At 40.8% G+C, this 13,116-nt stretch overlaps 1 protein-coding gene across 1 annotated transcript in view; it reads left to right on the forward strand.

Moving 5' to 3' along the window:
• LOC145390883 (ionotropic receptor 21a-like) overlaps positions 1–10,759 on the forward strand; it is a 46,592-nt gene extending 35,833 nt beyond the window's left edge. The window contains exons 10-13 of the mRNA XM_080265623.1: positions 6,152–6,464; positions 8,091–8,249; positions 10,328–10,477; positions 10,598–10,759. Coding sequence (XP_080121749.1) covers positions 6,152–6,464; positions 8,091–8,249; positions 10,328–10,477; positions 10,598–10,759 — 784 coding nt within the window. The remainder of the gene's footprint in view (positions 1–6,151; positions 6,465–8,090; positions 8,250–10,327; positions 10,478–10,597) is intronic.
• Positions 10,760–13,116: the final 2,357 nt, after the last annotated feature.

Genomic DNA, 13,116 nt, shown 5'->3' on the forward strand with positions numbered 1-13,116 from the left:
CTGCTGCTGCCTCACCAAGTAATATTTGCCATTTGATATCTTAAATAATGCACTAAAATAAAGGTTTTATTAATGGGTACATTAGAATATGATAATTTATTACCAAGTATCACATGATCAGCTGTATCAAAAGCAATTGCTCAGGTCTACAAAGAGAGCTGAAGGGGAGTTCTTAACTGTCATGTAAGATGCCATAACTTCCTTCAATAAAAAAAAAGCAACAGTGGTTGATGAACCCCTTGTAAAACACAACTGTCTAATGTTCAAATGTACTTTATCTATTAACACATCTAAATCCTAAAAATCAAATATTATAAGAAGACATGAGGACTGCATAACAGGTCTGTAGTTTATGGACTCAGACAGTGCCCTTCAGTAGGGCACTAGGGAGGTAGTAGTGGGTAAAACAAATAGCATACAAGCTGGTAGGCGACGATAACCAGGTCTAAGCGGACCAAGCTTTTGCCCACTCGAGGTACAAATTAAAGGTGGTGCTGCCAGCGACCGGAAATGAGTTTTGACACTAAAAATAACTTCTACATGGAGGTATTTCAGTGCAACATTCCACCCAAGAATCATGGCCCTGGCTTGATAATCTTTGGAGCCCAAGCATTTCGTGCGAGCATAGTCGTGATTGTAGTTCTTTTCACCGTTTTTGCATTTGATAACCTTTGACCCCTGACCTGGCCAATGTAGCACATAGGTGTGCAATAGAAAGTTGTAGTGCTAGTCAATGTGAAATAACCATGCAAAGTTTCTTTCAATTCGATTGAGCCGCTGGGGAACTAGAGGGGGCATTTTTGAAAGCCGGTACTGGTTGCTAGGGATGCTGAGGCCAATCTTCGCAAGGTTGCCACTCAAAAACTAAAGGAGAGAGGGAAATGGATGGCACACTCCCAATTGAGAATGACCTCAAGATTACGCCTAAAGAAGTCAGAGCTTTCCACGCCCATTAGTAATGCTTCTACAACTCAAAGTGTGAAAAGTACAAAAAAAAAAACTTTTTCTGCCGTTGCTAGACAACGAGTAGTTGCCTAGTAACCAGATCCATGCAGACACAACTAGGTCAAAGGCTGGTCTTTGTACCAAGTTTGGTGGGAATCGGATAATTCTGAAGGGTAGAAATGCCTGCCATAATTTAACAAGCAAGCAAGAAAATGCGATTAACTATAAGGGCAGCATGAGTTGGCCCCCCCCCAAAAAAAAAAAAAAAAAAAAAAATTGCTAAAATGTGCAAAAAATTTTCTGTTGCATGTTTTAAAAATGCTGAATGAATGCCATCATGGTCAACACCTCCATTTGATTTAGACATTATTTTTCTGAGAGACTCTGCTAATGTTTTTATATGTAATTTTCTTCTCCTAGGCCAGTCATTACGAAGATTATTAATATAGTCATTCTCGGTCATCATATCAATTGCTGACTGACTTGATAAAAGCCTACTACATGTATTATTATTATTATTATTATTATTATTATTATTATTATTATTATTACTACTACCACTACTACTACTACTACTACTGCTACTACTACTACTACTTGCTTAAAGGCTGCCTTTGGCAGCCTATGCCTGATGTCAAGTTAGTTCCTATTTTCAGTCCAAAGCTAACAGAAATTTGAATTACTCATGCCGTGAGCGAGACGGAGTGAGGAATTTCCCCTTATTTTTACCCTGCTGGGACATCCGGTTAGGAGAGAGAGAGAGAGAGAGAGAGAGAGAGAGAGAGAGAGAGAGAGAGAGAGAGAGAGAGAGAGAGAGAGAGGGGCAGGATAATAGTGTTTGCTATTATTGTCAGTTATACTATAGCATTATAGTATAAAATTTTAAGAGTATAGGGAGGAAGGAGAGGAGAAAGGATGATAATATAACAGACACGTCAGTCTTCTCTCTTCTTTCATGCTGGTAATTTCAATGCCGAACCAAGGACGAATCCATCCCCTCCACTAAAAACAAATACTAAGTTTGAAGCAAAATGCCAGAAATGAGTCATAACTCGAGAACTGGTGGCCCGATTGGACTGAAAATTGTTTTATTCTTCAAGTTAGAGCATTTTAACGGTACCTTGCTCCAAGAAAATTTGCTCTACGTTGCACCGTTTTTGCTGTTACGGTAACAAACAAGAAAACATGCAGAAATCTGATCATTATAATATAGATGAATGAGGGTGCTATGGCTGCAGTGTGTGTGGATAATGTACTGAGTGAAGTATTCTCTCTGAATGCTGGATTGAAACAGGGATATGTCATGTCTCCACGGCTGTTCAATCTGTATATAGATGGGGTTATAAAAGAGATACAGTATAAAGTAGAGCAGTGGATGTTGGAGTGGCCCTGATGAGAGAGGGTAGCGTTTGGAAACTTCCTGTATTGTTGTTTGCAGATGATACTGTACTGTTAAGTGAAGGCGAGGGGGAACTACTAGGCTTGGTGGATGAGTTTGGGAGAGTGTGTTAGAAACGGAATCTAAAGGTAAATTTTGGGAAGAGTAAAGTTATGGTCTTAGAGAGAAATGAAGTCACTGACTGCATAATTAGGTTGGGTGATGAGGAAATGAAAAGTGAGAGTGGATTTAAGTACTTGGGTAGTGTGATTAGTAAGGAAGATGAAGTGCTTGGAAAGGTACATCAAGGAAAAAACTTGTTGGTTCTTTGAAAGCATTGATAAGAATATGGGAGTAAGCATTGAAATAAAAAAGTCGCTGTATGATAGCATTGTGATACCAATTCTAAAGTACGGAAGTGAAGCTTGAACCTTGCTGGAAGGACACAAGTCAAGAGCGAGAGCAGTGGAAATGAGTTATCTGAGTGGGGCATGTGAAGTTACATGGAGACACAGGCTGACAAATGAGGAAGAGAAGGAGCGGTGTGGTGTGGATGTGGATGTGATAGAAAGCGTTAGGAGAAATACACTGATTTGGTTTGGCCTTGTGGAGTTGATGGAGAGCGAGAGATTAACTATGGTCCTTCCATTTTATCCACATCGTTTGGGCGTTGTCCCTCACGGGAGTTCCCCTTCGAGCGACTCTGCCGAATCTGTACTAAAACACACCTCTCTGTCTCATGTCAGCTATTTACTACTTCTAAATGAAATTTATTTACAGTATATTTATATATATATAAAATTCTCTAATATGGCTATATAGTGTAAGAAAATGCCTATTGTTTTTAATAATAACAATGACTTTTTATAAATACCTCAACACTTGGCAACGTTGCTTTCCAACGTTGTCGCGCTTGTAGGTGAGTCAGTGAGGGTAGGTCAATTATCAATCCGGTCACTTTCTCTGACCGCCATTAAAAGATAAGCTCCTACCCCTACTACTCGCCCTCGTCTGCTCCACAGTCGAGAAAAAGAACTTATTTACAGCGTAAATAAGTATTTTTTAGAAGAGAAGGCAAACAGGGGACCTATAATTGATCCCTCAAAAGCTGTTGCTCGAACAGCAAAGGCCACCAACGTGAGTGAAGTAAGTCAGACGAATTTGCCCTTCCTTCAATCAAGCCTGCATTACACAAAAGTCACCAGAACAAACTATAATGATTCATAAAACCGTATAGACTTTTTATAGAAATAAATCACCATAAACTATATATTTTATATGCAGAGAGAGGAGAGAGAGAGAGAGAGAGAGAGAGAGGGAGAGAGAGAGAGAGAGAGAGAGAGAGAGAGAGAGAGAGAGAGAGAGAGACAGACAGACAGACAGACGAAGTCAGGAGGCTTTTCCTCAAATTCTAATAATTCATAAAACCGTATAGACTTTTTATAGAAATAAATCTCCATAAAATGTTGATTTTATATGCAGAGAGAGAGAGAGAGAGAGAGAGAGAGAGAGAGAGAGAGAGAGAGAGAGAGAGAGAGAGAGAGAGAGAGAGAGAGAGAGAGAGAGAGAGAGAGAGAGAGCTGGGAGTGAGGGTTAACCCTTGTCTCTAATCCGATAATTGGTCCAGTAGAAACTGTGGCAACGGGACAACGCCCAAACGATCTGGATAAAATGGAAGGACCATAGGAGAGTGCATGTGAGTGAGGTGGAGGGGGGGAGAGGGAGGAGGAGGCCGAGGATGAGATGGAAGGATAGAGTGGAGAGGTTCATGAGAGAAGGGGGTGTGAGCTGGGGGGAGGGCAGTGAAATGGTGGGGGACAGGGCGACATGGCGCAGATTTGTTTCTGACCATCCTTTACCGGATTAAGCCGTCTGGCAGTAGACAGATATGTTGTTGTTGTTGATGTTGTTATAATTCTTCTTTTTATTCTTATTCTTCTTCTTCTTCTTGTTCTTCTTTTTCTTCTTCTTTTTCTTCTTCTTCTTTTTCTTCTTCTTCTTTTTCTTCTTCTTCTTCTTCTTCTTATTATTATTATTATTATTATTACTATTGTTATTATTATTATTACTATTATTATTATTATTATTAGTGGTAGTAGTATTAGTATTAGTATTAGTATTATCATTATTATTATTATTATTAGTAGTAGTAGGGCTTATTCCCCCACTGTAGAATGCAGGTCTCGTGTGTGGGGAGGCTTCCCACATTCAGCCCTTCTCAGCAAATGGAGTCAAAGGTTTTTCATGTCATTCACCCTTCTCTTCTTACTGACTGTAATGCAAGAGTTAACCGTTACTCCCAGGTCTTCATGTATGCAACAGGTCAACTGTAGAACTGTCTTCCTTTGTCAGTATTTCCTACTACCTATGACCTCCAGTCTTTCAAACGCAGTGTGTCCAGGCATCTCGAACGGATCTTGAATTTCGCTTTCTGTTATAATGTTTTTATTTTTTCTTAGATGGAAAATTATTGCGGGTTTTAGTCTTTCAACCCTTCTTCCTTACATAGAAAGTAGTAGTAATAGTAGTAGTGGTAGCAGTGGTAATAGTAATAATAGTAGTAGTAATAATAGTAGTAATAGTTGTTGTTGTAGTCCCAGGTTCATCTGAAACGTGAACCTGGCAGCAGCTGCCTTCATCCTGCGTTCCACCATCCTCATTGTGGGGGGACAGGGAGGGAGGTAAGTGACGCTTGTAGCCTATACCTGGCAGAGGAGTTTCATAGTTATATCGGTGCCACCACGTGAAGGCCTCCTTGTCCAGCGTTGTCCAGTTTAGGGATGGTCAAGAGGTTTCAATATGTTTTCTCTCTTCTGTCCTCTCACTCACACACTGACGGATATTAAGTCCACTCATATTATCCCTGTGTTGTGATTATTCCCTTGTGCCACCCCTCATTTCATTACATCATCCTCTGCTCCCTTTAACTTAGCCCAAAATAGCCGTCTCTCCATCGTTAGTGCTAAGATGTTGGTCACAAGGAAGAGTTATGGAAAAGATGTAGAGCTTAAATATACTGGTTATACTCTGTTCACTTCATCTTGGCCTAAAGAAGTCTCTACATCTATAATGCTGATTTGTAGCAAGGTAATAACAGCGGTATTTGATGATGGTCACGAAGAAGTGTTATGGAGAGGATGTAGAGACGTAGTATTGTCTTATGCTGCCACTGTAGCAAGAGATTAACATTCCAATATATAGTGCTAGTTACGAAGAAGTGTTATGGAAAGGATGTAGAGCCGTAGTGTTGTCTTATTCTGCCACTGAGCTACGAAAATATGCTGCTACAAGGACGTAAATATTCGCCAGTTTAATGTGGACGATTATAAGCTAAATTCTATATTTAACTCTCTCTCTCTCTCTCTCTCTCTCTCTGCTCGCTTGCGCGCGCGCGCGCGCGCGCGTGTGTGTGTGTGTGTGTGTGTGTGTGTGTGTGTGTGTGTGTGTGTGTGTGTGTGTGTGTGTGTGTGTGTGTGCATCACAAGTACGGTGCTAGTGCGTACAGTACATCATGCACAGGGTGGTCCATATACAACATTCCTTTTCCATTCCACCGGCCTATTTCTCGTATGTGACGGTTCATAGAGTTATCATTGTCTGTCCTACATTATTTATTCATTTCCTGCCCCCACTGCCACACCCACACCCATACCAGTAGACAGTCATTATCACCAATGTCCATCCTGCATCAGTGATTCATTCCCTACTCCCACTGCCACACCACCGCCCACATCAGCAGACTGACCCGCCCCCACACCAATACCATACAGTGCCTCCAAATGAGTGTCTAGTGGAGCGCTGTTTACGATCCACCCTAATGTTTTGCAGAAATGGAGGGGAAGTGGCCAGTCTAATAGACCTTGGCTTCAGCTGGTTGTATACATTTGGGCTGCACTTCCAGGAGCCGCAGCCGTCCCTTCCCACCAACAACAGCACCCGGGTGTTGGTGTTGTTCCTGTGGCTATACACCATAATCCTCACCACCGCCTATTCCACCAACCTCACCGCCTTCCTCCTCGTCCAGAAGCCACAGGAATCCATGCAGACCATCAGAGACTTATATGAATCTGGTCTGGAGCTGGCTTGCATTGGTCCCATATACAAGGCTCTACTCGCCTCGGCCAGTGATCCTTACTTGCAGGTTACCACACAGAAGCAGTTCGTGTTGAGAAAGCTATAAATGGCTGTTATTGTTTGTTGAGATTATTATTATTATTATTATTATCATTATTATTATTATTGACATTACTATTTTATTATTGGTTTCCACCTACTACATAGATGGAGACTATTGTTTTTGCTGGTATTATTATTATTCCGACCTCAGAGTCTCGTGACGATTCCAAGAGAACTTGAGACTGTGAAAGGAATCTGAAGGGCCCAGGTTAAGTGTCCTGGTGTGGGCCATTATTGATAGAAAAAAAAACAAAATCAAATCCTTTACGTGCAGCGGAAGGGCATGGCAGAGTCATATTGGTATTCTGAGTAACCGAGTTAAACTAGTCGTGTCTATCGGAGATTTCAATCCGACCTACAAAGGAATCCGGAGGATGAACTTTGACCACTTTCCACTAAATTACTATAGAATGTAGCTTACCATGACCTATGGACACTACTGCGGTTTCCTGTTCATGTCTTAGTGACCGTTAGTGAAGGACCTCCATCAGGAAAGTACTGTAGATGGAGACCAGTGACTCCGCAGGACAGAGTTCTAGTTATTATTATTATTATTATTATTATTATTATTATTATTATTACCTCTGCCAAGGAGGACATATTTTCACTCTTGTCCGTTTGTTTGTGTCTTGGTTGGTTGGTTGGTTTGTGAGAAAGATTACACAACAACCACTGGACGGATTTCCACGAAACTTGTTAGAAGAATGGGCCTTGGCCCAGAATAGACTCCATTAAATATTGGTGCGGATCCGGATAAAGGTGCGGATCCAGGATTTTTTTTGTTTTCACTTTCTTTAACACTGTGATATTAGGCGTTTTTAGACATTTTCGTAAATTTTTCAGTGAAAATTGCATGGACCTTGATGGAAAAAAAAAAAAAAAAAAAAAATCAGGCATATTTAGGATGTTGGTATCTACGAATGTGTACAGTCTGGCACGGATCTATATAAAAATCCTGATCTACCGGATTTAAATATACTTTTATAGGGGGTAGTCTTTTTCCAGCTGCCATTCGGATTATGATATGATTATGAAATGATATGCACCGTTTTGTTGGCTGTTACAGTGAGTTAGAAAATTATGATTAAGAGTTATGGGTAGTTTAAAATTATGCTGTTACAACTTACAGGGTTATGAGTTTGATATTGAATTAGACTTGACTGAATTAAAAGGAACTGCATGTTGGGCCTTGGCGGAGGTATGCGCTCTACTGAATGCCATTCTAGTTATTATTATTATTATTTCCCTGATCATTATCATCATCATCATTATTATTATTATCATCATTATTATCATTGCTACATAAAGGCAGATATCCAGCTAAATTCCTTGAATCCGATGATATATATATATATATATATATATATATATATATATATATTTGCAGTTTTTAAACAACTGTATTCATATCAGGAGCGATTATTCCGTCTGAAGGGGTTATATATAGGAATTATCAACCTATTCCCTGCAAAGATGCTCTCTGATCCTATGGGACCCCCAAAGTAATTGAAAGTAATAAATGCATACAGACATACAGTACCTACATAAATAAATCTGACTACATGGGCTTAAAAAAGAATGTTGTTCACAGGCCCTGGTGGATGTTTACAAAGAATACAACGATCCTGAGGACATGTTTGCCAGTGTGGTGGCGGGCAGGGCGGTGGTGCTGCTTAACAACGGCTTCTTGAACTTCCACGCCGCCACCAAGTACAACGCCAGGGGGCCACCACTCGTAAGGCTTATGCAGGTGAGTTAGTGATACTCTTTAATCTCTGGCAAACCTTCCTGTACACCTGTGGAATTCTAAACAATTGATACGAAGCACTGTCACCCTGCACAACACCAGCTGGGTCAGTTATGAGGAGATGATGTAGCTTACTCAGTGATACGGTTGACGGCAAAGATTTACTGTAAGTCTGGTTGGTTTTCAACTTAGCAAGTCCTATTCTGATTCACTGGATTACTGGTTATTTGGTCAAGAGGATCTCTTTCGGTACTGAACAACCTTTTCAAATATGTGAAGAAGGAACCATGGCGAGGGAAACTTCATAGAATACTCCCAAGGGAGGCACTTCAACAGAATACATTTCATTGCCCTTTATTCAGTGAATACACAAGCAGCGATATCGTTAACCCTGCGTTACTTGGCAACGTCATCTCTTCCACAGGGAAGGTCCTACACTAGGAAGATCCAACCTGAATATAAACTTGGACACAAATTTGCCTTCAGTGCAACAAGTTTTCTCCTGCTTTTACTCTAACTTTGCCATCTGTAATACTGAATTTTAACAACAGATTAAGATTAGAATTTAAAGCTAGTCACGAAGACGTACATGGAAAGGACGCAGAACCATTACATTGTCTTTTTCTGTCACTGAGATACGCGAAATAAGCTGCAAAAGGACGAAAATCTGGGCCAAGTTAGTGTAAAAACAGTATAGTCATTCTCACTGGCGTTCCTTAGAATTCCTTTTGATTTCTGCTGCTCTTACATCCCTTTGCGGCATCTGTTATAGGCAAGGTGTTGCTGCTGCCTTGGGACGCTGAGACATGTGTAGTGGCAGCTGCCTACACTGGGAAAGGCAGAATTATACCGATTCACCCATTACTGCTGAGATCTAGACAGGACCATTCTCTATAAGGATACTGTGGTATCAGGAGTTACAGGGTGCTACACATCTTTTACTTTAACTTGACCTCAAACTGCCTTATCTACATCTTGATTGCTAAGCTGTAACATGTTTAAGAATAGAATCTGATGTTGGTCTCAAAGAAGCGCTATGGGCAGGATGTACAATCATAGTCTCAAAGAAGTGCCATGGGCAGGGTGTACAAGCATGGTCTAAAAAAAAGTGCTATGGGCAGGGTGTACAAGCGTGGTATATTTTTTTTCAGGACCAAGTTAAGGTAAAATAAATATAGCTTTGTCTCTTGTAAATAAGCCTTGTTGGAGACGTCGTGTGACCAGCGTTATGTGTCAGAGAATGCAAAGTGCTGAGAGCAGTTACAGAACCACTTCACCAGGAATTACGAAATTAATCATACTTTCCCATTTTATGCCATTATGCTGTGAAGTCGCAAGGCACTCATGGTATAGTGTGCTTGGCTATAGGAGTGTTAAATAGGGGTTGGTTATATATCAGACTGCCTCAAGGAAATTCTAAAAGTGTTTCGTGTTCCCCAGTGGAGTCTCTTGTATAGTATTTCGGGCACTTATCAACTCCCCCCCCCCCTCTCTCTCTCTCAGGGAAAAATATCTATCTGCCTACCTATTTATCAGTCTATCTCTCCATCTGTCTTACAAATGCAGCCATTCCAACAGAATGTCCCCATGCTCTTGTGACCCTACACTCAATAAACTTCCACACCTTTACCTGTGTGTGAAACACTGGGTGGGGGCGGGTCACCTCTCCAGTGATATAGAAAGTGGCAATATCTTCCCCGCCACGGATCACCTGCCTTCAGGAACAGTGCAACTTGGCTTGAACGTGTACAGAAGAGTTGCCTGCATATGTCGGCCGCGTGTAAGCTGGCCGGTACCATACGATTCGATAAGAAGGATTTTTTGCATACAACATTGATCCATGATTGTTCAAATTGTTGGTGTGTATGTTACTATTCAGTGGTTGATTTAACAAGTGTAGGGGATAGGCTATGAAATTAACGAGAGAGAGAGAGAGAGAGAGAGAGAGAGAGAGAGAGAGAGAGAGAGAGAGAGAGAGAGAGAGAGAGAGAGAGAGAGAGAGAGAGAGAGAGAGAGAGTTTCTTTTGACATCATCTCACTGTAAACACCAACTTTCTAAACTAAAAACTGTTTCTTTTGAGGAATGCTTTGCGCCATACAGCATCGGCCTCCTGCTCCAGGCGCACACCCCACTGAAGAGGAAGATTGATGAGGTTATCGGGTGGCTCCAACACAGTGGCCTTACTGAGCGATACAACCAGGAATCCATCAAGTTAGCAGCCACCACAGAAGTAAGAAAACTTTCAGGGTTTTCTTGTAAACTAAAGTGCGTCCACACCAAATGCTTACTGGCGCGGGCTGGTCCAGGCGGAAGTTTTGCATCACTGTAGCCCCTACAAGTGGCCCCACAGGAAGCGAGCGGTTGCAGGCGAGAATTTACAGTGATGCAAAACTCCCGCCCGCAAAAACAAGCATTTGATGTGGACGAGGCCATATCCGACTGTCTCGAGAAGGTAAGACTGGAGGAAGCAAGGGAACTGATGAATTTGTGTGCGTATGTCAACTATAAGTAGATGTACCGTCATTAAAAAGATAATCACAACCCTGGATTTGATGGCTATGAAATGAGCGAAATCTTCAAACACTAATGAAGTTATTAATCTTGTGCTGTAAAAAATATAGCACCCTATGTTTGACGTTTGATGTAATTTCGATTATAATCTCAAGGATAATATTTGTACTCATTATCACACCATGGGCCAAGGAACACAATGCTCCGCCCATATGTTTCAAAATAATACGTGCGGTTAGAGGACCATAATTTTTTGGTTGACTGTACAGATATGATTAATATTTTCCAAGCTTATTTACATTATTGTTGATCAGGATTGTTCAAACATTTCTTTCTTGGGTTCTACCGTTGCCGGTCTAATTCGGTTAATGATGGCGGTGATGATTAATGATTTACAATTTAAAGACTGGTTTAATTAAACTGTTGATATCTCTCTGGTGAATGACAGAGATTAGCGATTGAGGTGAAACTGAAGACTGACTGACGATGATAGAACACTGATTAAAAATAAAGGTTGAGTGATAATTAGATGATGATGATGATGATGGTGTGTGTGTGTGTGTGTGTGTGTGTGTGTGTGTGTGTGTGTGTGTGTGTGTGTGTGTGAACCTCCCAACAGCAAATATATCTTTCTATAACCAAACCATTTAATTCCGAACTGGGCGGCCATAAACAAATCACCTCCTTATCACCCTCTCCTCTGCCATTAGGTTGCCGTTCCTCCAAAACTCCACCCCCCCTCCCCTGCCCTCTCCTGGTATCTTCCCACCTTATTCCTCCATCTCATGCTCGGTCTTCCTCTCCCCTTCCCTCACTCACCTCACTCTCAAGCACTATTTTAATCAGTCTCGCATTCTAAATCTTCACATTACAAATCCACAACGCATAAACCTTTTGCACGAATACGGTGTTGGTGACGATGGTGCGAATGAGAGTAATAACAAACACGAATTTGATATTTCCCTGGCATTATAAAACCCTAAGAGCTTTATTATTAAAACTGAGTGCACAAAAGTGGGGATAGTCATTATAGTAAATGTCTTGTTGTGAACATGTTAATTATAAGCTGGAGAAATATAGGAAATCGCAAGGATATGAGTGAATTATACGTCTACAGAATAAAAGGCTTCGTATTCTCGTTTAGTCTGTACGTCTAACTCTTAACACTTCAGGTAGTGATAATGATGAGAATAGCAATTACGGCATTAAAGTTTTTTTTTAGCCTTTTTTACTGATGCCATATTTTTTAACTTATTCTTGCCATCTGTAAATGATTATAATAAGCTTAGGAAAGACTTTCAAAAGTGGAAAAGTTAGCTATGGATTGATTGTCTCCTTTGATAAACGATTACCTTCCTACACTAAGTAAAATTAACAATCTTCCATCTGCTGTTCTCAGGAATACTAAAGTAGAGGTAGTAGTAGTAGTAGTAGTAGTGGTAGTAATAGTAGTAGTAGGAGGAGGAGGAGTGGTAGTAGTAGTAGGTTCATCTGAAACGTGAATCTAAAGGACTGCATTCGTAAATTGCCTTTCTACCACAGACCTCCATTCTCCTTTTGAGGGGATAGGGAGAGAGGTGAAGGACGTTCCTATAACCAGGCAGCACCACTGGCCAGTTATATCAATGCCACCACATGAAGGCGTCCCTCTCCACCACCATACTAGAGTAGAATAACTAAGCGTGTCTCTTGCGTTGCAGGATTATCATAATGATGATGATGATGATGCAGGATAGGAGGAGACAGTGGTAGATCTCATTCTGGACATATGGACGTCTTCATGCTCGCAGGAATAAGATAGTTCGCTACTGGGTATCTCCTTCTTACAGGAGTATGGTGGTGGTAGTGGTGATGGTGATGGTGATGGTGATGGTGGTAATGATGGTGGTGATGCCGGACAGGATGGGACGGTGGTGGGCCTCAACTTGGACCATATGCAGAGCGTCTTCATGCTCGTAGGAGTAGGATGGCTAGCCGCTGTCATCGCCTTCATTACAGAATATTGTACATGAACAAATCTGACCACAAATTGCATTTGTTTGAATAAAACAGCATCCAGAATTGGGAAAATTGTGGGTGTGAGGTGTACAGCATTCTGCTTGAGTGTCCCTACTACATTCACATGATAATAATAATAATAATAATAATATTATTATTATATTATTATTATTATTATTATTATTATTATTACCATATTTTCATTATCATTAACAACAACAACAATAACAATAATAATAATAATAATAATAATAATAATAATGAATGCAGCAGACAAAAACTGGCCTCTGAATACTGTGTTTGAAGACAACCTCTGTAGTGGTAACCGAATCTGTGTAGGATATAAAACTGGACGGAACA

The sequence above is a fragment of the Coenobita brevimanus genome, chromosome 16, assembly GCF_032717465.1.
Source record: "Coenobita brevimanus isolate Jiangsu-jjx chromosome 16, ASM3271746v2, whole genome shotgun sequence".
In the NCBI taxonomy this organism is placed as follows: domain Eukaryota; kingdom Metazoa; phylum Arthropoda; class Malacostraca; order Decapoda; family Coenobitidae; genus Coenobita; species Coenobita brevimanus.